This window comes from Pelecanus crispus, chromosome 1, assembly GCF_030463565.1.
Source record: "Pelecanus crispus isolate bPelCri1 chromosome 1, bPelCri1.pri, whole genome shotgun sequence".
Classification (NCBI taxonomy): domain Eukaryota; kingdom Metazoa; phylum Chordata; class Aves; order Pelecaniformes; family Pelecanidae; genus Pelecanus; species Pelecanus crispus.
The window spans coordinates 226,203,159-226,225,052 of record NC_134643.1 but is presented as its reverse complement, the minus strand read 5'-3'; the positions used below and the strand labels follow the sequence as shown (position 1 = coordinate 226,225,052).

At 48.2% G+C, this 21,894-nt stretch overlaps 1 protein-coding gene across 1 annotated transcript in view; it reads left to right on the top strand.

Annotated features, from left to right (window-relative positions):
- Nucleotides 1-21,894, top strand: part of SLCO2B1 (solute carrier organic anion transporter family member 2B1) — a 48,876-nt gene that overhangs the window by 15,544 nt on the left and 11,438 nt on the right. Inside the window, exons 6-8 of the mRNA XM_009492141.2 lie at nucleotides 2,201-2,331; nucleotides 13,825-13,933; nucleotides 20,719-20,883. Of these exons, the coding sequence (XP_009490416.1) occupies nucleotides 2,201-2,331; nucleotides 13,825-13,933; nucleotides 20,719-20,883 (405 nt within the window). The remainder of the gene's footprint in view (nucleotides 1-2,200; nucleotides 2,332-13,824; nucleotides 13,934-20,718; nucleotides 20,884-21,894) is intronic.

Here is a 21,894-nt window from a genome sequence, read left to right as displayed (position 1 = left end):
GGATTAGGGTCTGCAGTCTGCCTGCACACCCTGCCTGCTCAGTTCTTCTAAGCCATCTCCTGCAGAAGGACATTGAATGAGAAATGTGCCGGAGTAGCCAGAACTGGAGAACACCCAGTTTTAGAGCTGTCTTCAGCCTGAAGATGTCTTAGAATCATAGAATCATAGAACCGTTTAGGTCGGAAAAGAACCTTAAGATCATCAAGTCCAACTGTTTACCTAGCACTGCCGAGTCCACCACTAAACCACGTCCCTAAGCGCCACATTACACATCTTTTAAATACCTCCAGGGATGGAGACTCAACCACTTCCCTGGGCAGCCTGGTCCAATGCTTGACAACACTTTCCATGAAGAAATTCCTCCCAATATCCAATCTAAACCTCCCCTGGCGCAGCTTGAGCCCATTCCCTCTCGTCCTATCGCTTGCTCCTTGGGAGAAGAGACCAACACCCCCCTCCCTGCCCCCTCCTGTCAGGAGCTGCAGAGCGGTCAGGTCTCCCCTCAGCCTCCTCTTCTCCAGGCTGAACACCCCCAGCTCCCTCAGCCGCTCCCCACCAGCCCTGTGCTCCAGACCCTTCCCCAGCTCTGTTGCCCTTCTCTGGACACGCTCCAGCACCCCAATTTCCTTCCTGTAGTGAGGGGCCCAAAACTGGACACGGCATTCCAGGTGCGGCCTCCCCAGTGCCGAGTACAGGGGGACGATCCCTGCCCTACTCCTCCTGCTGGCCACACTATTCCTGACACAAGCCAGGATGCTGTTGGCCGCCTTGGCCACCTGGGCACACTGCTGGCTCATGTTCAGCCGCCTGTCGACCAACACCCCCAGGTCCTTTTCGGCCAGGCAGCTTCCCAGCCACTCTTCCCCAAGCCTGCAGCGCTGCATGGGGTTGTTGTGACCCAAGTGCAGGACCCGGCACTTGGCCTTGTTGAATCTCCTACAGTTGGCCTCGGCCCATCAGTCCAGCCTGTCCAGGTCCCTCTGCAGGGCCATCCTACCCTCCAGCAGATCGACACTCCCACTTTCAGCCTATTGGGGAGAGCTATCAAGCTGTGGCTGCTTAATGCTATATCTAATTTAACCTCACGTTTTCCTCGAAAAAAACTTGTTCATGTTTATTCAGGAAGGGATTTAAAATTCCAATTTGCTAAATGCACCGTGCAGTGAGGAGATTATAACATTTCTTTGACCTATCACTTGTTACTTCCAGAGATGGGAGATTAGATATGGCAGTATCCACTGTACCAAAATCCAGTAAACTGATTGCAGTTTTAATTGCACCCCCACAATGAGAATAGCTGACTTGTGTTAAACCTCACAGTTAAGGAAGAGGTTTCTGGGACAACTCGTTTCCCGGGCTTGCTCATGAATGTTATCTAACCACAGGTATCCCCTTTTTCTGTAGATATATTTCAGACTCGCCCTGTTGTGAATTTGCATTCTGGCTTCTGCATATCCCATTTTATTTATGCCAAGTACCCTCCCCACAGAAAATGTTATCTTTGGCAGAGTGCCCTGAGGATGACAGGAGAAGAGGCTGGGCAAACTGAAGGAGAACAGGCAGGAGAAAGGGATATAATCCTTATTAAAGCATTTTTAAAGATCAGCTTCCGTTGGTTGAGCTGCAAACCAGGGACTGGCTGATGGACCAGACTGGTGGGCAGAGCTCCAGGGTCCGAGTCCTGCTGTGAACAGGGGGTCCTTGTGTGGGTAGCCAGACTGTAAAAAAGTAAACCAGTGCTCTTGGGTGCTGAAAGTTAATTTGAGTTAACTCCATTTTAATCTTAAGAAAGGATTTTTCCTTCTGTATTGACAGACATCATGGCTTAATCCCCTTGAGTGAGCATTTCCAAGCTTTTTCACATGGGTATCCCTTCTCTGAAAAAGCTGTGATGGGGATGCTTGCCTTTGCCTTTCCAACTCTAAGACATCCCTGCCCCAGTTATCTCCATCCAAAGGGCTGAGTGGGTTTTTAGACACCCTGGTGACGATGAAGAATGAAATGTGATTTAGCACCAGGGGATGAGTCAGGTGCAAATGCTGCTCAGACCCCAAAACTGATGGCCCCCCGGTTGGGAGCCACCACCTTGGAGCACGCTGATGTTTGGGGTGACTGGGGCCACCCATCACCATCCCTTAGGTGCACTGGGGTCCCTCCGTTCACCTTTGATTTAATCCCCATTTCTCCGTTTGTGTTGCAGATGGAGTCCAGCTCACGAACAAAGACCCACGGTGGGTCGGTGCCTGGTGGCTTGGTTTCCTGATCGCAGCCAGTCTTGTGGCCGTGTCTGCGGTGCCTTATTTCTTCTTCCCACGGGAAATGCCAAAAGAGGTAGGAGAGTTGCTGCGGATTCCCCTTTTGGCATTGCACTCAAATACCTCGTATATTCATATGCACGCTCCTCCCTCGCCGCCAGCGTTAGCTGCTGCATCCGTGGGAAGCACAACTATGGAAGTGGTCACGCAGCCTATAGCTGCATCCCGAAGTCGGATGTGAGCTGTGGCTTGCTCTCATCTCCGGTGTCTGAGGCTCTCGTATGCTAAGCAGATGCTCAGTGAAACCCAGCATGGCACAAGCAGCTTAAGGGATGTGATAATTTCCTTGGTGGGGCACTGAAACAGCACCTGTGTGTCAATTCTTCTGCATAAGAACATATAGCAACAGGCAAACCTTGCATGGATCGAGGTCCTTCTCACAGCCTGGCTCACCGGGAGGTGGGACTCCTTGCCTTCCCTAGAGAAGCAGTGGTCCTGCTCCTTCTGCTGTGTCTCTTTTGGGGGCTGGTGGGAGATGCTGCACCGATGGCCCCTGTTTCCCTTCAGGGGAAGCCATGTGTGCCTGATGAGGAAGTCGGTCCCAGTTCATAGGAAATATGAATAATGCATCAGGAGCCTTTCCTTAGAAGTGGCTTGTATGCTGGGGGTGTTTGAAATACTGAGGCTGGAGGGTGGTTTGTCTCGTTTCCAGTGCAAAAGCACCTTTTCACCGCCCACTGTCCATGGGGCTTGGGGTTAGCTGCTGCTCCAGCATCCGGCTTCACCCACCACCTCTTCTCACTGTGACCTTTTTGCTGGCCAAAAGGATTTTAGACACTTTCCAGCCCCTAAAAACCCTGGCTCTGTAAAGTCCTCAGAGATAACCGGCAGGGAAAAGCCTTTAGCTGCCTGGACCTGTTATTGCAAGCCAAGATGATGTCTGCCTGCCTGCAGTTTGCTCAGGGGATGCTTGTCCCTGGCTCTTGCTGGAGTCCACTGGTGGGACAGTACTTTGCTCCGTGTTTACTACCAGGGTTTTTACTTCTCCGGAGCCCTCCTGAGTGCTTCAGTACTCATGCCAAGACACAAAACAGCTTGTGAGCTTCCCAAGCGCTTCTCTGGCAGCAGGTCCCGGTTTTCTGGCACCCGGCGTGTCGTGAGGAATAACACAAAACAAATTGTTCTTTTAGAGGATGCATCATGCCACGGTTTTGAATGTTATTGAAGTTGCTGGGATGCGCTTAGTAGGTGAAATTGCGCTCGTCTCGATGTCTTCGCCGTACTCTGGCCTGTGTAATTGTCTTTCACATGCATTTTACCTTGGGGCAGTGTCGAAACTTTCTTGTCTAAACAAGTCCATGCACTGCCTGCTGCAGAATAATTCTTCATTTCTCCTGCCACTACCTGAATTACCGCAGGAATGAGTGATTCTTAGGAAGGTTTGGGTTTCACCTGCCTGGGAAAATGTGACCTGTTGTACCAGTTACGCTTCTGGCGATATAACGATCTACTCCTGGGTTATATATGCTGTGAGGTTTGCAAAGGTGCTGGGGTCCTGTGAGGTAATGGGGTGGAAACTGCTCAGCACTTTGCAGGATGAGGGCGATACTGAATGCAATGTGCCTGACTTATCCTTGTGAAGCCTGGTTCACTCTAAAGTCATTACGGATGATCTATATTAGCAGAACCCACTCGGTGTGCAAAGGTGGCACACTACATCTTAGGAGAAAGGTTCTTTATTAGGGCTGATGGGAATATTAATCTCATCAATGGCTTTTGAGAGAAAATAATGTACTTCAAACTAAAACAATGGTACTTTTTTGCAAGTGCTGCACTCCGATCAGTCTGATCGGTTTTGAAGAGTTTAGGGAAGGATTGGTTGGATATTGATTTAAGAAAACAGCAGGAGGATGTCACCTGCTCTACTGGCTGATATCTGCAGGGAATGCTTCCACATGGCTGAGCACCCATTTATCCCTTTGCAGCCCAGGCCTTCCTGAATTTCTCTCCATTTTACCATTTCCTCCAGAAAGCTTTTGGAAACTGTTTACAGTAAAAAATAATAATAGGAAAATAACCTAAGAGAGGTGGTGGAGTCCCCATCCCTGGAGGGGTTCGAAACACGGGCAGACGTGGCACTTGGGGACATGGTTTAGTGGGCACGGTGGTGTTGGGTTGATGGTTGGACTGATGATCTTAGAGATCCCTTCCAACCTTAATGATTCCTAGTTTTTACTTTCATTAAAAATAATCCAGCCACCAAGGCAGGAAACATGAAATTGCTACTCTCCCCTTAATTGGTTTAGTGGTGGACTTGGTAGTATTAGGTTAATGGTTGGACTGGATGATCTTAAAGGTCTTGTGCAACCTAAACGATTCTATGATTCGATGATTCTAAGGGATGGCAAAATTCTGTTCGCCTTGCAGGACGAAAGATGCCAGGGCCAGCTGAGCTGGCTCATGCCCACCCCATGGGGGTATCAGCACCACCAGCAGCAGCAAGGGGCCCTGCTTAAAAAAAAAAAAAAAAAGCCTCTTTAGAAACTTTGCCAGATGCTGTTCCAGGCAAAACATGTCTGCTGTAGGAGCAGTCAAAGCTTTGTAGGAAATCTGCATTATGACAGGTGAGTTTCTGTAGGTATAGCAGAAAAAAAAAAAAACCAAACCCAACCACTTTCTTTTGCTTGCCCTTGGGGTAAATCAGTGTTTGGCTAAGGGTGTAAGCACAACCACTTTTCCATCATGAAGGGCAGCCCCCTTTCCTCTCTGGTGAGCTGGAGGCAGCAGCATCTCTAGGTCCACCAAATTACTGCACCTGCCGTTGAGCTAGTTAAAGACATGGCTCCCCTCCAACAGAGCATCAGCCGGGGAATATATTGCGAAACCCTGTAGAAGGGCTGAGTAGAGTTGGTAAGACATGCAATGCAGGAAGGAAACGGGTGTTTCCAGGCACAAAGCTCAGCGCTGGTAAAGAATTGACCCCAATTTTGCCTTCCTCTGCCCCAGCTGGAGCAGCTGCCCTTCCCTGGTAAGGTGGGACCTGCAGTGGCTCATGATGTTGCTTTAGGGTTGCTTCCAGGTTTCCACTCGCTGCACAGAGCAAAGCCATTGTTTCTTCTTGTGCTTGGCTCTGTTTTGGGACACAGAGGGGGAGATGCGGTGTTGCAGTAAGGAAAGGTGGGATGCCCACTGTAGAATCGTAGAATGCCAGGTTGGAAGGGACCTCAAGGATCATCTGGTCTAAACCTTTCTTGGCAAAAGCACAGTCGAGACAAGATGGCCCAACACCCTGTCCAGCCGAACCTTAAAAGTGTCCAATGTTGGGGAATCTACCACTTCCCTGGGGAGATTATTCCAATGGCCGATTGTTCTCATTGAGAAGAATTTTCCTCTTGTGTCCAATTGGAATCTCCCCAGGAGTATCTTGTACCCATTACCTCTCATCTTTTCCATGTGACTCCTTGTAGCCACTCTTTAAATACTGGAACATAGTGATAAGGTCTCCCCTAAGCCTTCTTTTCTCAAGGCTGAACTAACCCGGTTCTCTCAGCCTTTCCTCGTATGGCAGGCTTCCCAGTCCTTTGATCATCTAGCTCCCTGCCGGGGCTCTGTAGCACAAAGCCCCATCCCCAACGCACTGCAGAGGGGAAGGGAAGGATGGGGTCAGCACGGGGTTTTACAGACCAGCAGATCAGCAAGAATGGACATTGTGATAACCTTTGGGTCAACCCTGTCTAAATACAGCTGCAGCTTCAAAGACGGTCGGCATTTCCTTGGCTGCCTTCGGTTTCAGGGTTTCTGCCTGTCCAAAAAGCTACCAGCAGAGCATTCACAAGCTGCAAGTACTTGAAGCACCAGCCGGGCTTTTCCACTATGTTTGTAAAGCCCCAGCACAATATCTTACCCACAGCAAATACCTCCAGGCATGGCAGCTATAATAACACATGGGAAAAGCACAGATCTGCTCTGTCCACAGAAGAAGCTGAGATGTTTCTGCACCACCAGCTGTGGGGCTTCGTTTCTGGAGGTCAAAAAAGGAATTTCAGGTGCCCCAGACCAGGCTGTCCTTATGCCACGTGCTGTCTGAAGACCCCTGGGAGCACGCATGTCTCAGTAGATGATGAGGCTGTATGGGAATAGCGTGTCCACACCAAGCTGTGGGTATGTTTCCCCACTGCAGAGTCCACCAAACAAGATCACAGCAGCAAGGACTGGCTCATGGCTCAGTCCTTCTTGCTGCCCAAAGTGATATTTCTCCTCTCTGATTCTCATCCTGACTTCATTTTCTTTTCTTTCTCCTGCCTCACTCTACACAACTCATTTGAGCCCTTGGTGGTTTCTCCAGACCAAGGACCATCCTCCTCAATGGGCATCATCAGCAAACATTGACTAACAGCACAGCCCTCTGTCTACTTGGAGACTTATTTGCCTCCTCCCATCAGCAGAGACAGATCTAGATTATTTATTCTACAACCACATTCCAGCTTTATCTTTATTTTACAGCCTCTTTCTTTGAAGTTCCTGGAATGACCTGTGCGCTTAATGTTAACGTAATGATAATGTGAGTTTGCTCTTCTGGTCTTTTTTTCATAAATCAATCACTCCAGATCCAGAACATTTTTATTCCTCTGCTTTGAAACTTGTCAGTAAGTTTCTAGCATGAAAGTATCCTGAATAATCCTATTTGAGGGACAATCACAGCAAAGCCGTAAAGTTGTCATGATCTCAGGCAGGGGATGAGAGGATGAGGCTGTTACTGGATGAGCTGTTTCCAGTCAAGAGCAGTTTTTTTCCCCAATAATTCCAGTTTAATTCTGCCTCTGTGAGCCTGAACCATTTCTTGGGGTTGTGTCCTGGATTGTGGGGAACTACAGTGTTTGAGCATTTTCCAGTTGCTGAGTATCCAAAGTTTAGCTCGTGCTTTACCATCTGTCACCGGCGATGTTATCGTAGCCCCACTCAGGCAGTTGTATTCTGTCTGCTAAAGGCTTTCCCCATGGTTTTGCTCGGGCACGGTGTCTGTCTGTCTTGCAGGCTTACCGTCTGTTGCCTTGCAGCTGGTAAAGCACCTCCCCAGTCCCTGCAGCTCCGTAGATGATGTGAAAAGGGTTTGAAACAGGGAAAACTGCTCTCGGGAACACCTTAAATAAAAGCAGGATCATTGCCTTTGCTCAGCATTTGTCGTGTGCAAGATCTGTCTTGTACACCCAATTATGTCCCCGTTCAGGTTTCCTTCTGTGACTCCAAAGTCACGTAGAACCAAACATCTCCCAAACGCCGTACAAAGGGGGTGACTGACACTTCCTCCTCACCCTGACAAAGCATCCCCTGTAATGTCAGCACATGTCATTTGCAAACAGATGCCTTGTGAGAAAGCTCAGATGGATTTTATGGGAAGCAGGTCTACATGTCCCGGTCATGTCCAAGCCCTGTCGGCTTCGGTTCGCTGTCACGCAATTCCGTCTGGATATCAGTCCATCTCATCAGTGCTCTCCTCTCAAGCCTCACCGTTAGGTAGTTTCAGAAACTTATTTCCCTGCATGTTGCAAAGCTTTGTCTAATCTCTAGTCTATAGTTTAGTCTTTAGTTTGTTCTTCTGCCCCTAATCCTGATTAAATATTTTTTCTTACTCATTGCCATATTGGCGTGGTTATAGAAAGCCTTCCATTTGGGGGGTGAGGGAGGCTAGCTAGTCTTCTGCTGCCAAAGAGATTCTCCATCCCAGGAGCTCTGTTCTTCATCCATCCCAATCACAAGCTGGTTTTCCCAGTGCTGCACCGGTCTGGATCTGGTCTCTGGTGGTGGTGCAGCAGGGTCTGCACTCCCCCGGCTCTCCTGGAAACACCATCCTCGGTTCTTCCTCACTTACTCCTTCTGTGGCTGCACCATATGCTTATGCGAAGGTAGACCTGGAGCTATTTGTCATTCTCCTCCTCTCATTTCCAACATTGCTAGCTGTGCAGCAGAGATTATTTTTAAACCCTAAGTGCGTGGCTGTGCCCTTTGCGCTAAGTTTTGTTTCGTTTCTGTTATTTCAGCGCTCTAGTTGCCTAGTTTTTCCTATATGGTGTCCCAGCCCACTCCATATGGACAAGTCCCACCTTCCTTCTCCTCTGCAGATTAAGCAGTGCATGTCTTCTCACTATATCAAGGAGGTTACTGAAAATATTAGCTGGGCCTTCTCTGCCAAACCATCAAGGAAGCCACCAGCACCTCCCAGCAGCTCAGTACATCCCTCTGGGACACTCCTCTCTCTTTCTCCTATTTAGCCATGTTGTGTTTACTCTCCTAATGTCCATGTTCTCCAGTTTAGCTAATGATTTCCCATTTGGTGTTGCATGTTCTGCTTTGCCCAGGTCTGTAGAGATTAGATGTACTGCTTTCCCTTTATTTATTTAATCACCGGTGTTGTTGAGGAGGGAGAACAGGCTGCTGGTGATCCATCAGCCCCTGACCCAAGGTACCCAGCCATCTGGGGGACACGTGGGTGCCAATCAGAAGACACGAGCAGGATGGTGCCTCTTTTGTGTTGGGTCCTTCATCTCAAACGCTTCCTTGGAAGCATTCAAAAAATGGGTAGACGTGGCATTTTGGGACATGGTTTAGTCTAGTCTACCCTGAATTGATTTAGTGTGGACTTGGTAATGTTAGGTTAATGGTTGGATTGGATGATCTTAACGGTCTTTTCCAACCTAAACAATTCGATGATTCTATGATTCAAAGCTTCATGTGTGGCACTTCAGCTGGGAGAAGTGCAGAAATGGGGTGGAAAGGAACCATGCTCCTTCCTTGGCATTGCTAATGGGGGAGGTGGAAGGGGCAAGGTCATCTCCTGTGGGATGGGACAGAGAGGCTAGGAGGTGAAATCCTTTGCAGAACAGAGGAGGTGGATCTCTGGGGGCGTTTCACAGTGGGGCTGGAGGAACGTGAACTCTGGGAGAGTTCAGGGCATGCAGAAACGCAGCGGCTCTGTGGTGGCCTAGCAAAGTGCATCTGATGGGATTTTCTGCTGGGATGGTAGGGGACGTGTCCCCTGTCATCTGTACAATATCTCCAGATTTTAATTTCAATTGCCCTGCTGGATAGTTGGAGCAGACGCTTGGGGAAAGAGGGGAACAGCAAGCTGGACATGCAGCTCCATCCTGGAGGAGATGTACATGGCAGAGCAGAGGGTTAGGAAGTCATTTCGCATTTCCCAGGGCAAAACCCATCTGTCTGGGCAGCACCTCAAGCTGTGGAGTGGGGAGCTGGCAAGTTTAGGACCACAGCGTGCAGACTGGATTGACTTGTTTTATCCCAAAAAGTGTCTTGTGCACAGTGGCAGGAGGGGCCTGCAAGCATGGAGAGACCTTGAAAGAGATGTGTTTGTGTCCTGGCTACACACATCCGTCTCAAATGTTTGGACATCGCCATTCCTGCTGGAGGTGGCATTGCTTGGCAAGGTCCAGGCAACGCCTGTCCCTCCAGTCCTGAAGCAGAAGGTTTGTGACGAGGAGAAGCTCCTGCAGGTAAAATGCTGCTGGGACCCCTCCTGCCCTGTGCTGAGGATGCCCCATGGATGCTGGTGCTGCTCTCTGCTACAATCACGGGATTGCACCAGCATGCCTGAGCCTGCAAGGAGCCTCCTGCCCTTCTCCAGGGTCGCTGGGGACTTCCCAACCCAAGGAAGGGTATTTGCAGGGTGCAAACAGCTGACAGCTCTGTCTGGGGTTGTCGCCAGGGGTCCCAGCAGCCATCCCAGGTCCAGCGTGGTGGGATGGTTCTGGGGCAGCGACTCGACCCTTCTGTACAGGCAGAGACACTGTGCAATGGCGCTGGGGAAGTGAAAATAACTTCTCCAGTTTCTGTCTTGGGACCGATCGCCTGCATTTATACAAATCCTCCCATGTTTATTCATCAGTGACCCAGTGCACTTCCAGTGCACGCGAAAAGCTGAAATGAAAATAACCGACAGGGAACTCTCTTAAACGCCTGCTCCAATTTGGGTTATCAGTTAATGGGGAGAGGTTAAGGGAAATATAAGTCTTTCTATGGAAACCTTTGCTCCTGAGGCTGCCTCATTAAAGCTCCTAAAGTGCCAGCAAAGGCAGTCTAGAAATACAGGACATTATCTGTGGAGCAACCGGGCGGGCCGAGCGGCAGGGCGTGGTGATGCTGCTGGCATGTTACAGAAATGGGCTGGTCTCTATGTTCTGTTTTCCCCAGGGAGCTTTAAAGACAGGCGCAAACGGCGGCTAAAAATAATCATCCCATTTCATGTCAGCAAGGTGCCTGTCGGCTGGTTATTTTAACACTCTAGGAAATGGGGTCCCTGGTGGGACCCACACTTGCTAGAAGAGGCATAATGAAGTGTTTGTAGGGAGCATGACCCTGTCAGGAGGAAAAGAATTCTTTTTCAAGCTCTGAGGTTTTATGTTTTGTTTGCTTAATATGAAAATAGCTTCTCTGACCTTATTTTTCACTGAGCCGGGAGCGCCGGGTTCTGCACAGCCGGAGGGAAACTCTGCAGAAGCCTCAAATTAAGCAAGGAAAACCTCTCTGTCACAAAGCAGGTCATTCATCCCTTTTTCCAGTGGTTTATTTGAATAAAACCAGACTGCCAGCACCTCTGGCTGCCCTTCTCGCAGGTGCAATAGCAGGCAGGTGAAAGCAGGAGCCCTGCTCGCAGGCAAGATGCCTTCATTTGCCTTTCCTGCAAAGCAAGTCCAGGTCTCAGCCCTGCTCAGTCATCCCCGATTTATTCAAGTCTGTGCAGGGAAATGGGGGCTTTCCCCGGGTCAAAGTCAGGTTAGGGATGCTCTTCCTAATGCAAAGCATGGGGGAGCTTCATCCTCCTTCCTCAAAAGCCGGTCTGCCTCCTCCTTCCCCCCACGGGGCTGGAAGTGACGGCGATAGATAAAATCCCATTGCAAAAACCTGAGATGCAACGAGAGCTCGTTCACAGGTGGACGTGCACCAGGAAACCAAGTCCTTTAAGGAACCATCCTGAAAAATCCAAGCGTGGGGGCATTTTGCAAGAAGTTTTCCACGTTTGTTTGTTTTTTTCCTTGGCATGATGCTGTGGCAGACGGCTGGGGTAGTGCTGAGCAACCAGCCCGTGCTATTGCACCTGCAGACGCCGGCTTGCCAATCACCCGCTCTGAGTAATGCTAAAATCCCCTGCGGCAGAAGCGCAGCATCGGCGGCAGGGCTTGAGCGTCTCCGCCAGTAGAGCCAGCACCGTTGTCTTCCCTGCCCACAGCGAGCAGGCAGGATTCGTGCCGGTCACTCCGCAGCGTGCTTCCCCGGCATGTGCCTGCTTCATCCCAGAGGAATGCCTTTCCTCATCCTTTCAGGCAGCAAAAAAATATATCATGAGGCCAAGCCAGCATGGGGAGAGGAGTTCTCCTCCTCCTCGAGGGCTTTGCTCCATGTGCAGGCAGCAGCTGCTCCTTGGGTGGGTGCTAAGCCAGCAGATGTGCGCAGAAATGTCCCACTCACAAGGGTCACGCTCATGCAAAGGCAGCCCAGAGTAGGGAATTTGGGGGCATTTGGGGTCGGGTTTTTTTGGTGGTTTTGTTTGTTTGGGGTTTTTTTTTGTTGGATGTGCAGGCAGTGCCTAGCAGACTGTTACCTCTCTGAAGTACAAACAGCTGGAAGCTGAGAAAGCCACACTCAGTAACAGCTTGAATGTATTTTTGGAAAAACACCGCAGTTTTAGAGCAGAGAGAAGAGATCCTGTAACCTAATTGAAAAGTGAAAGGAAGCTGGATTTTATCTTTGTATTTGAAAAATGTATTAAACTCTGAGCTCTACTAACAAAAACCATGAAAGGAATTTTACCGCTTTTGCCTTGTAGAGGCTCTTCAAAAAAGGGAACGTGGCATTCACGGCACGGGACATTTTGACCTCTCCGATGTTTAATAATCAGTCTCGGTTTCAAAAGAAAAGAGATTATTTTAGCCAAAGAGCAGTCCAGTTCTTTCTGTGAATTAAGAACATCCAATTTCTGTTGAATGAACTCATTTGTCCGACTCATATTAAATTTGCATGGAGAGTTGCAACAGCGCCGTTGCTGAGCTGATGTGGGATGTCAGACTGGGCCGCTGACTCTGTCCTTCTGGCTAAAAATATGCTGTGGTTTTCCGTGAAAACCGCACTCACGCTGAACGCTTTCTGCTATTATACGAGTATAGTAGCATATCTAATCTAATTCATACCCTCCATCCAGTGATTCCCCTAAAAGCCTGCAGAGCAAGGGATCCGATGCACATCCAAGAAATCCTCCCCTCCCTTGGCCTCCTGCTTGCTAACGGGATGTTGGACACTTGCCTTGGACATACAGTCATCTCCTAACGGGGCTGGGATGGACCTTAAATGATCCGAGCCCTTCATCTTCCACCTCTCCTCTTCTGCCAGCACCTCATTGCTTGTGAGCAGTGACAGTGTGACACCCGGGGTGCAGATCCTGCAAGCACCTGGATTAATGTCCTGCAGAGCTCGTAAGCACTAGCTGAGGCTAAATTAAGCAGAGACACCTCGACCCATCTGACCTCCAGCATCAAAGTGTTGCTCCCCTGAATAGAGGAGGAAGACTGGGGGAGCTGCAGGATTTGTCCCCTTCCGTGGACCAGGGTGGGAGAGGATGTCCCTTCCATACTGCTGCTGTTCAGTGGGGCTAAAAAAAAAATAAAAAGTATTAAAGAAAGTAGGAGTTGCTAAAATTCAGGTGGGGTTTCCAGGAGCAGGAGAAGAGTGGAAAGGGGCTGGGAGACGTGAGGGCTCTGTAGCTGCTCCCCATGACCCCTGGTACATCCTTACTCCAGGTGGCCCTGGGTCAGCCCCACTCAGCTTAGGAGGTGAAAAATATTTTGCCTCTGTCCCAAACCCCCTCCTTGCCTGGATCTTTTCCTCCTACAGTTGCTGCCCGCTCTCCTTGCTGGTAACAGGGGCAAAGGCACCCACACAGGAGCTTTGTTACGGTACACATGGAGACACAGGGGAAATGCTCATCCTCTATCCAAAATCAGTGTCCAAACCTGCTTTGGGTGGAGGTCTAGGTGCATCGCTCCTTGGGTTCCTGTGCCGGCTTCCCCTGCACACAGGAGCAAAACCGACCCTCTAGGGAAGAAAAGCGTCTCCCTAAGGGTGTCCATCTTTCCCCATGCAAAGGCTTACACCTCCTGAATTTCCATATTAACATGAGCTGAGCAAACGGTGTGCTGTACCTGGGTAATGGCCCAGCTCGATATTTATGAAGTGTGATTCATTACTCTTACTCATGGCTCTTACCCCTGTAATGCAGACATCTGCGTGGATACTTTCAGGCCCATTGGAGACCCAACAGTGCGGGCACGGAACAGCAGCCATGGGTGGGAGAACACCTGCCCGGTGGCACATCCCACGCTGGACACGGGCAGTGTTGGCCAAGCTAACATTGCAAACTCCATCTGCAAGAAGCACGAGCTGCTGTCTGTCATGATTTGGGAAGGAGATTTTCCTTTTTTTCAGCAATGCAGCTGTGGAAAAAGCAAGTTCGGTGGAAACTTTGGTATGGTCCGTGCAGTGACAGCCTCTCATCTGTCCCCAGGTGGCAAGTGGGAAGGAGACCAGCAGCAAGAAGAAGGAGGATGTGCTCAGCCAGCTCAGGTCAAGATCTGAACACATGCAAAACCTCTCTCTAACCAAGTTCATCAAACGTAAGTGTGTACATCCCCCGCCTCTCGCTTGGACGGGGTTTCTCTGCTTGCACAAACACACGTCCTGGCAATGCAGGTTGCAATGCTGGTAAGAAAAAGGGATGTTCTTCCCTGTGCTCAGCCTAACTCCTAGCTAAGCCCTCAAGATGCAATTAAACTGCTGGGTTTAATTAGATCTGCAGATCTCTTCCCGGTCTGCTCACAGCCGATGCTTGCCATCACATCCAGACTACCCTGCTCCACCTCATGCTGATCAAAGCATCTGGGGTTGGTAGCTTTCAACATTGCATGGCTTTATGGCTCATCTGGGCAGCGGGAAATGGAGGCCAAAACCTCATCGGAGCCCAAAGCCAGGCAGGAAAGAGGGGTGCAAGCTGTGAGCCTGGAGCAGAGCTGTGGGAAGGGAAAGAGCCCCCCCCAGTTAGAGGGGTTTTGCAGCTTGGGTGCATCTAGCTCCTATTGCTCAGCTCTCAGGTCATAGCAGGAATCAGACCGCCAGCAGCACTGGTAGCTCTTCATCCCCAAAAACCTCCTCAGACCCCCTTTTTCAAGGCCGGTGACAATATCAGAGCCAGGCTGCCCTCCCCTTCCCACCAAAGATGGCCGGTGCTGCCTGGAGCCAGGGTCTGAGCAATTAAAATCAGATGCATGTTTGTACAGGGTGATCTTAATCCAGTGCAATTAGCTTGTTTAGAAATGAGTAGGCTCTTTGTGCTGAAGGGAATCAGCTGGGCTTTAGTCTGTGGGGGTTACCACTCAGGGTTGTTTTTTCTGAAGGAAATACTCTGCACTTTGGCAATTACTTCAGAAAAGTGACCCTCTGAAGTCAATCCATGTCAGCATCCTCCATATTTCCTGAATATTATCCCTTTAATTTATTGGAAATTCTCTGTTCTATTAAGGTCAGTGCAGGGCAGGCACAGCCAGACAAGCGTGGGCAGGTTTTTATTCTGCTAGTTGCACCATTTGCTTGCTAGCCTAATGCTAAATTAGAGGAGTAAGTCGGGGGTTTATTCCCCCGCTGACCTTGTTGCACTGTCATTTAGAAAACCTGTGTGAGGGAAGCGATTGTGTGGGAGCAGATTTATAGCACTCGGATGGGATTTTCACACCGACACTCTGCTTTTTGCCTCTGAAAAATGAATAAAAATGAGCTCCCTGCTCCTGGGAAGAGAGAAAGAAATATCTTGCCTCTGCTCGAGCTGCAGGTTTGGCTCGGGGCTTGCATCAGGGTTGCTGTTGTCAGGGCTGCAGGAGCTATGCTAATAAATTTGTTATTTCGGAGAATTTATCCCCTAAAGCCCAGTGCTGAAAAAAATCTAATGTCTGCAATTTTTGTCAGGAGAGCAATCTTGCTGAAATCACTGGGATTTCTAATAGAAAACTCTTTTCAGAGCCAAAAACTGGATGGTAGCTAGTGTGTGATGGTTAGACAGGGACAATTTGGTTCAAGTCTAAAAACTTCAATGCTAGCTCATCTGCGGGTCACTAGAAAGACAATTTTACCTCCCATTTTGTGATTCTTATGCTTATTTTGTTTCTTCTTTCTGTCACCAAACATTCTTTCCTCTCTATTTTTACAATTCTTTTCTACACGATAGTTTATGAAAACAGTATTTGGAGATTTTCCGGCCCAGTACAAAAGGATGACCCAGCTCCTGAAGGAGAGGGGTCCCGATTTGCTGGTCTCAGAGGGCTGGAACTGGCGGGGTTGTGCTGTGAAATCTTTGAGTCGTACCTCCTTGGTTTTTTTGATTGCATCTGGCATCTCTGCACGCAGCGTGGGGGAGCAGGAGCCCACGCTGCAGAAAGGCAGGAGATGGGCAATTAGGAGATGGGCAGTGTCAGTCCACTAGCAGAAATGACACAAAGCAGATTCCTATAATATCTTACAAGAGAAACAGCAACCTGTATGCTAATTCAGTCTTATGCTCACAGCTTTTCACTGCTTGTAAAAAATATGTTAGTTTTATGGGCAAGGGGCTAAGCCTTATGCTGGAGATGGCTAATGGCAAGAAGTGGATTGGACCTCATCTGCTTGCCGGTCCATCTGCATCTCAAGGAGAGCTTTTCCAGATGGTCCCCTCCCCAGAGCTGCCTGGTATTTTGGTGCTGTCCCTGGGGCAGGCAGCCCCAGGCTGCCCGATGTTGGTGGCTATGGGTCCCCCGTTCACTGATGGCTACGGGTCCCCTGTTCAGGGCGGGATGAAGGTCGCTGATGGGTATGGGTCCCCTGTTTGGGGTGGGATGAAGGAAAGCATTAGGATGCCAGCAGGGATTGGATCAAGCAAGGACTGCACAAGACCTCAATTTTTTCCCTTTGATATTTCAGTCCTGTTCCTCCTGCATCCTTTGTAAGACAGAGCCCGCCCTCTGACTGAGGTGTTTGAACACAGCAAGCAGGTTGAAAAAATGGGCCTGGAGATTAGGGCTGTATTTTTTTATTTGGTTCATCTGCAGATCTTCATCCACTTTCAGTTAGAAGGCGCTTTGCACCATCAGTGTTGGGTCTGCCCAAACAGAGCACTTGGGGTTGGAGTCAATTGAGTCAACACTTGGAGTTGGCTCATCGCTGGTGTTAAAGCATTTTGCAAACTGGCCTTGTACTTTCACACAGGCCACCCATGGTGGATGGCTGCAAATTCAACCTGGGACCGGGAACGCTTCGCCCGGGAGGAAGGCAGCATCTCCTCTTGGGAAATGTCCCTTTGCCTATCAGTTGGATAACAGGGATGGCTTTCCCTCAGCACTGACAAGTGGGGAAAACGCAGCTCCCACTCCAAACCTGGCCCAAGCCTGGGGGAAACTCCAGGTGAGGAAGATGCTGCCTGGTTAGGCTGTGATTCAGCAAAGCACTTTGAGGCTGCTCCTTGAGCAGAATAAGACTGAGAAGTGCCTTTAAGGGTTCATCATTTTCTTAAAGGCTTGGCAGAGGCAAGCGTTAAATTACTAAGCTGACCTGGAGTAGGCGGATGTTCAGAAATGCTGTTTAGTCACTTATTGCAGCTTAAATGATGCAAAATGAAGCATGATTATGGAGAAGAAAATGCATTTTGTCATTTTTTTCTGTTGCTTCAGTGCACATGGAGACGACTGAGAGCAAAATAAGGCTTGCAGGAATTTTTGCCATTTATTGGGAAAAAAATGAGGATGCGTTAGAGCCCATCCCATGAGATGCTTCACATTCTCCATTTCTCTGGAAGCCGCTGGGCTTTAAATCTTTCTGGGGCAAGGTGTTATGAGCAGAGAGCAGTTTGCAAAGCCCAGGAAACTCTGCCTCAAGGACAGGAAGAGCTTTTCTATCCACAATCAGCAATAACAGGATGAAGCTGTGTACAGGATAAATACTCAGGCAAAGCACTGGGGACATTTCCAAACAATGAGGTCAATTACCCAAGAAGGGAGCAGGCTCCACTCGCTGGATTTATTCAAAAGTAGGAAAGTCAAAGCACTATGGGGAATGATCTGGCTCTTGCACAGATGCGCTGGATGACATTGGGTTGCACCCTGCTCCTTGTACTCACAAAGTGCTCCTTTTGCAGGCATTGGACCTGCTCACAGTAATCAAGAAAGTAGGATTTAGCTAGCCTGAAGTAATTTCCATTGCTAATTTCTAGGCTTCTGTTGAAAACACCTGGGAGGATGTTCAGCTTCTGTTGCACATACTGGGAATTAATCCATTAAAGGTGATCTTCAAAGCAATTAAAACACTGGGCTTGTGACTTGGTTGTTTCTCTGTGGTGCCTAAAGATAGTTTCAAGGATATTTTTTATTATTATTTTAAAAGTTTCCACTTGCTTTTAGTATCTGTCCAGCTTCATCTTTGCAGCTGTAAGGAAGATCAAATTAGTAATGAGATGGTGATAGCAGAGGATGGCAATCTTGCTGCCTCTCACCGTGAAGTGGGAGACCTACTCGCTGTCGTAGCTTTATAGCTCTGATGTGGGGTGGCAGAGGGGGTGTAGTTTGATTGAAAAGACCGAAGAACTCTAGGGAAAAGAAATCTTCTTGGTGGAAGATTCCCACTAACTCCCATAAAAGACTGGATTAGCTCTTGGGAGATCTTTCAGCAAGCAAGTGGAGGTTTCATATTTGCAATATGTCTGAGATGTCCCAGTATGTAAACTAGGCAGAAATGTGCTTCAAAAAGCAAGACCTCTGTTGGTGCTTAAGAGCAAAACCACCTCCTTTCTTTGGGGTTCATCTTTGTCTAGCGCAGAGACACCATCGCAGCTCGTTCCCTCTCCCGTTGGCTACTAGCCTCCCAGCTCTCCAGCGTGTCAGTATTTCAGGGTCCTTGAATTTGCCTTGAATGCTTGGACCCTCTCTAGTGCCCTGAGTTTACTGCTCCCCAACGTCTTTAGCTGCTTGCTTAACCCAGAGAGCAGAGTGCTGAGCTAGGGAGGCAATACTCCCATGAATGAGAGTTGGCCTTCACGCATGGAGGACGCCCTCGCATTCACAGAGGGACCTTTGCTCTTCTCATAACTTTTTAGGACAGCTAAAACAAATGCACAGCTTGGGGCAACACGCAGACAAGCACCAGACAGCTGTCCCTCTGCAGTCCCCCAGTGCCTCTGTGCTGGAGCAGATATAAAGATTGTCCCGATTGTTTGTGAGCTGTTAAGAATTAACACCATTAATTTATGGCAGGCCCTGGCATTAATCCTCCCTGTTAATTCCTTATCTCTGCTTCAGCATATTGACTTTCAGAGCCCTCATCTGGGAAACTCATCATCTGCTTGTGTGGAAGTTGCCCTTTGCTTGCGCACTGCAAAGCCGGACGAAGAGCCCGGGGGAAGGAGATGATTCAGGGGAGCAAAGGCATAAGCAGAAAGTGGGTTTGGGATGTGCATGAAGGAAAAATTGCTGCAGGCTGGAGAACTGCAGCTTCTCAGCTGGCGGGTGTCAACATCGGACATCCCGATTCCCGTGGCACTGGGAGTGGGACAGCTGTCTGCTGAGCAGGCTGAAAATATCTTTTTCTCAAGCAGTAAGGGTTCAGCCACAGGGGAATTTGCTGAAGAATTTCTTGCCTGTAATCAAAAAAATACATTTTTATCAGTGAAACGAAAAGGACATTGAAATTGCAACGACAGCAAACAAATAAATTAACTTTTAATGACTTCACAACTACTTTAGTATTTGTTTAATAGAAGCCCTGACAGAAAACTTCAGGGAAAGGAACCGAGGCTGTGTTTGTAGCAGCCCCTGTAATCACTCAACACTGCAGCCCTCAGCCCGTGGGTAGTGGGGGAAAGACAGGCAGCTTTCGGTCTTGCTCTCAGCCATCCGGGTACAGTCCACCCATTGAAGGCAGGAGACAGAGAGAGTATTTACAGAGGATCAGCTGAGGCTGAAAAAATATCACAGAGCCACTTGCATTTCTTGCAAGGCATCATAAGACCCTGGCAGCTCAGAGCTCAGCAGGAGGTATCGCGGCAGATTTGTCCGCTGCGTTAGCAGATGTTCAGGGTTGCTTGAGCATGTCACCCAAGTGTTGATGTGAGATAACAATTTTCTTGGGTCAAGGTGCTTCATTTAGAGTTTACTTAGGAAGCATTTCTTTACTGAGAGGATGGTCAAAGACTGGAACAGACTTCCTAGAGAGTTGGTCAATGCCCCAAGCCTGTCAGTGTTTAAGAGGCATTTGGACAATACCTTTAATAATATGCTTTAACTTTTGGTCAGCCTGGAAGTGGTCAGGCAGTTGGACTAGATGATTGTTGTAGGTCCCTTCCAACTGAACATATTCTATTTTATTCTGTTCTGTTCTGTTCTATTCTATTCTATTCTATTCTATTCTATTCTATTCTATTCTATTCTATTATTCTATTCTATTCTATTCTATTCTATTCTATTCTATTCTATTCTATTCTATTCTATTCTATTCTATTCTATTCTATTCTATTCTATTCTATTCTATTCTATTCTTCTGATGCTGATGCCTCCAACAGTTTCATATTGCGCTGGCACAGACCCTTTGTGTGCTGCCTGCGTGCACGTGTGTTTAGAGCAGCTTCACGGTCTCAACTGCATGGGCTTCAGCAGAAATTAAGCGTGACCGACCTTAGCAGCAAATCATAGAATCATAGAATCATAGAATCGTTTAGGTTGGAAAAGACCTTTAAGATCATCCAGTCCAACCATTAACCTACACTGCCAAGTCCACACTAAACCAATCAAGGGTAGACTAGACTAAACCATGTCCCAAATCAAACAGATACGGAGGTGAGCTCTGCAGGGATGGGACATGCCCAGAGAGGAATTGTTCTCTTCTCAGGTTCACTTTGAGGCTGGACATGCTTTGCACTGAAAACCCGACTTTTTTTGCTTCAGCTTTTGCAACAACTAACTTCTGCCATTGATTCACCCATCCCATGGCTGATTCCTGAGGCGGGTGGGATGAATGTCAGCTTCCCTCTCTCACCCTGGACAACTTAAATAAGACATCTGTCATTAGATGGCTTCTGTTAACTGAGATGAAATCTGTTTTATTTACAACAAACCTCAGTGTTCAGGTGTTTAATTTTTGCAAAGTCCTGATGCTTCATCCTGACTTTTAATATCCAAATAGTCAAGCAGTCAAGCCCTGAAATTATAAACCCTGCAAGCACACACTCTGCCCCTTTGTAAATGAAATGTTCAGAAGAGCTCACCACTCCCAAAGAGTTAATTCTGCACAAAAAAAATGTAGGAAAACTCAAGGGTTTGCCACTTTTTGTGGATTAATATTTTGCCGAGCACCTCTTTCATATGCAACAGGTTTCCCCTTTTCCTTTCAGATTTCCCTCTGGTCCTGTTGAGGAACCTGCGTCACCCTGTCTACCTGCTGGTGGTGTTGGCTCAAGTCAACCTTTCTGCCATGGTTGCTGGTTTAGCAACATTCATGGGGAAGTTCCTGGAGAGACAGTTCTCTCTCACAGCGTCCTTGGCCAACATGATCATCGGTAAGTGTTGCTATCAAGGCTTGCCAGCTCTTGAGCGCCTCTTAAAAATGAATCTAGAGATTACTGAGAAGCACCTTTTCCTCTGGAGCCAGTCTCCTTTCATTACCTACAAACAGACGTGGCACCAGGTCCTTGCCCATACGATTTCTCAGCTACCATCTATCTTCCTTCCTTTACATTGCAGCCTGAGCTTGCTAAAATAAAACTTTTTAAGGCCCGGAGAAATATTTGTTATCTAAAGCTGTTCACTCTAATCAAGGAGAGGAAACCAACTCATTGCATCAAGGGAGGAAAGAAACATCGGATACGAATTGTGCACGTTTCTGTAGCAGGGATTACTTTACATCGATCAGCGGGTTAAGGGTCTTTAAAAAAGTAGATAGTAAATAAAATGAAAAACTTTAGTAATCTATGCATGCATTTTAAAGACACCTTGCAGCAAGAGGCCAGTCAGGCTGGTGTAATAATTATGCTTAAACTCTTCAAAATGTTTGCTATAGTTAGACTAATTGCTTGTAACAGTTGGGCTAATTGCTTGCTGTTGGTATTGTTCAGAAGGAAAGGAATAAGTGTTAAGCAGGATATGTGCTCATGGGATTAGACTGCTTTTGCCTGTATTGTAATATCCAGAATGTCCTGTTCAGGGCTGAGGTCTCCCTGTGCAAGCTTGTCATGGTAATAAAAATATGAAGAATAAAGCCCTACTCTTACAATCAGTTGGAGAGTTCAGAGATCTAGACACAGAAGTATTTTAAATATATTTTTGAACAAGCAGCACGCATCCTCAGAGAAAGAGTCTTCTGAAGTCTGCAACAAATAAATCAGAAGAAAGTGAGCAGAGCGGGCTGGTAAAGCCCAGCCACCCAGGCTAAATACAGGCAGAAAGGTTAAATGCTGAAGCAGTGGTGTCCTCCACTGATGCGCCCTGCTGAGTTGTTCCCAGTTGTCCCTGCTCTGTTAAAGACGTGCACCGTATTCCTTGTTCGAATTTATCAAGCTTTTGTTCCCAGC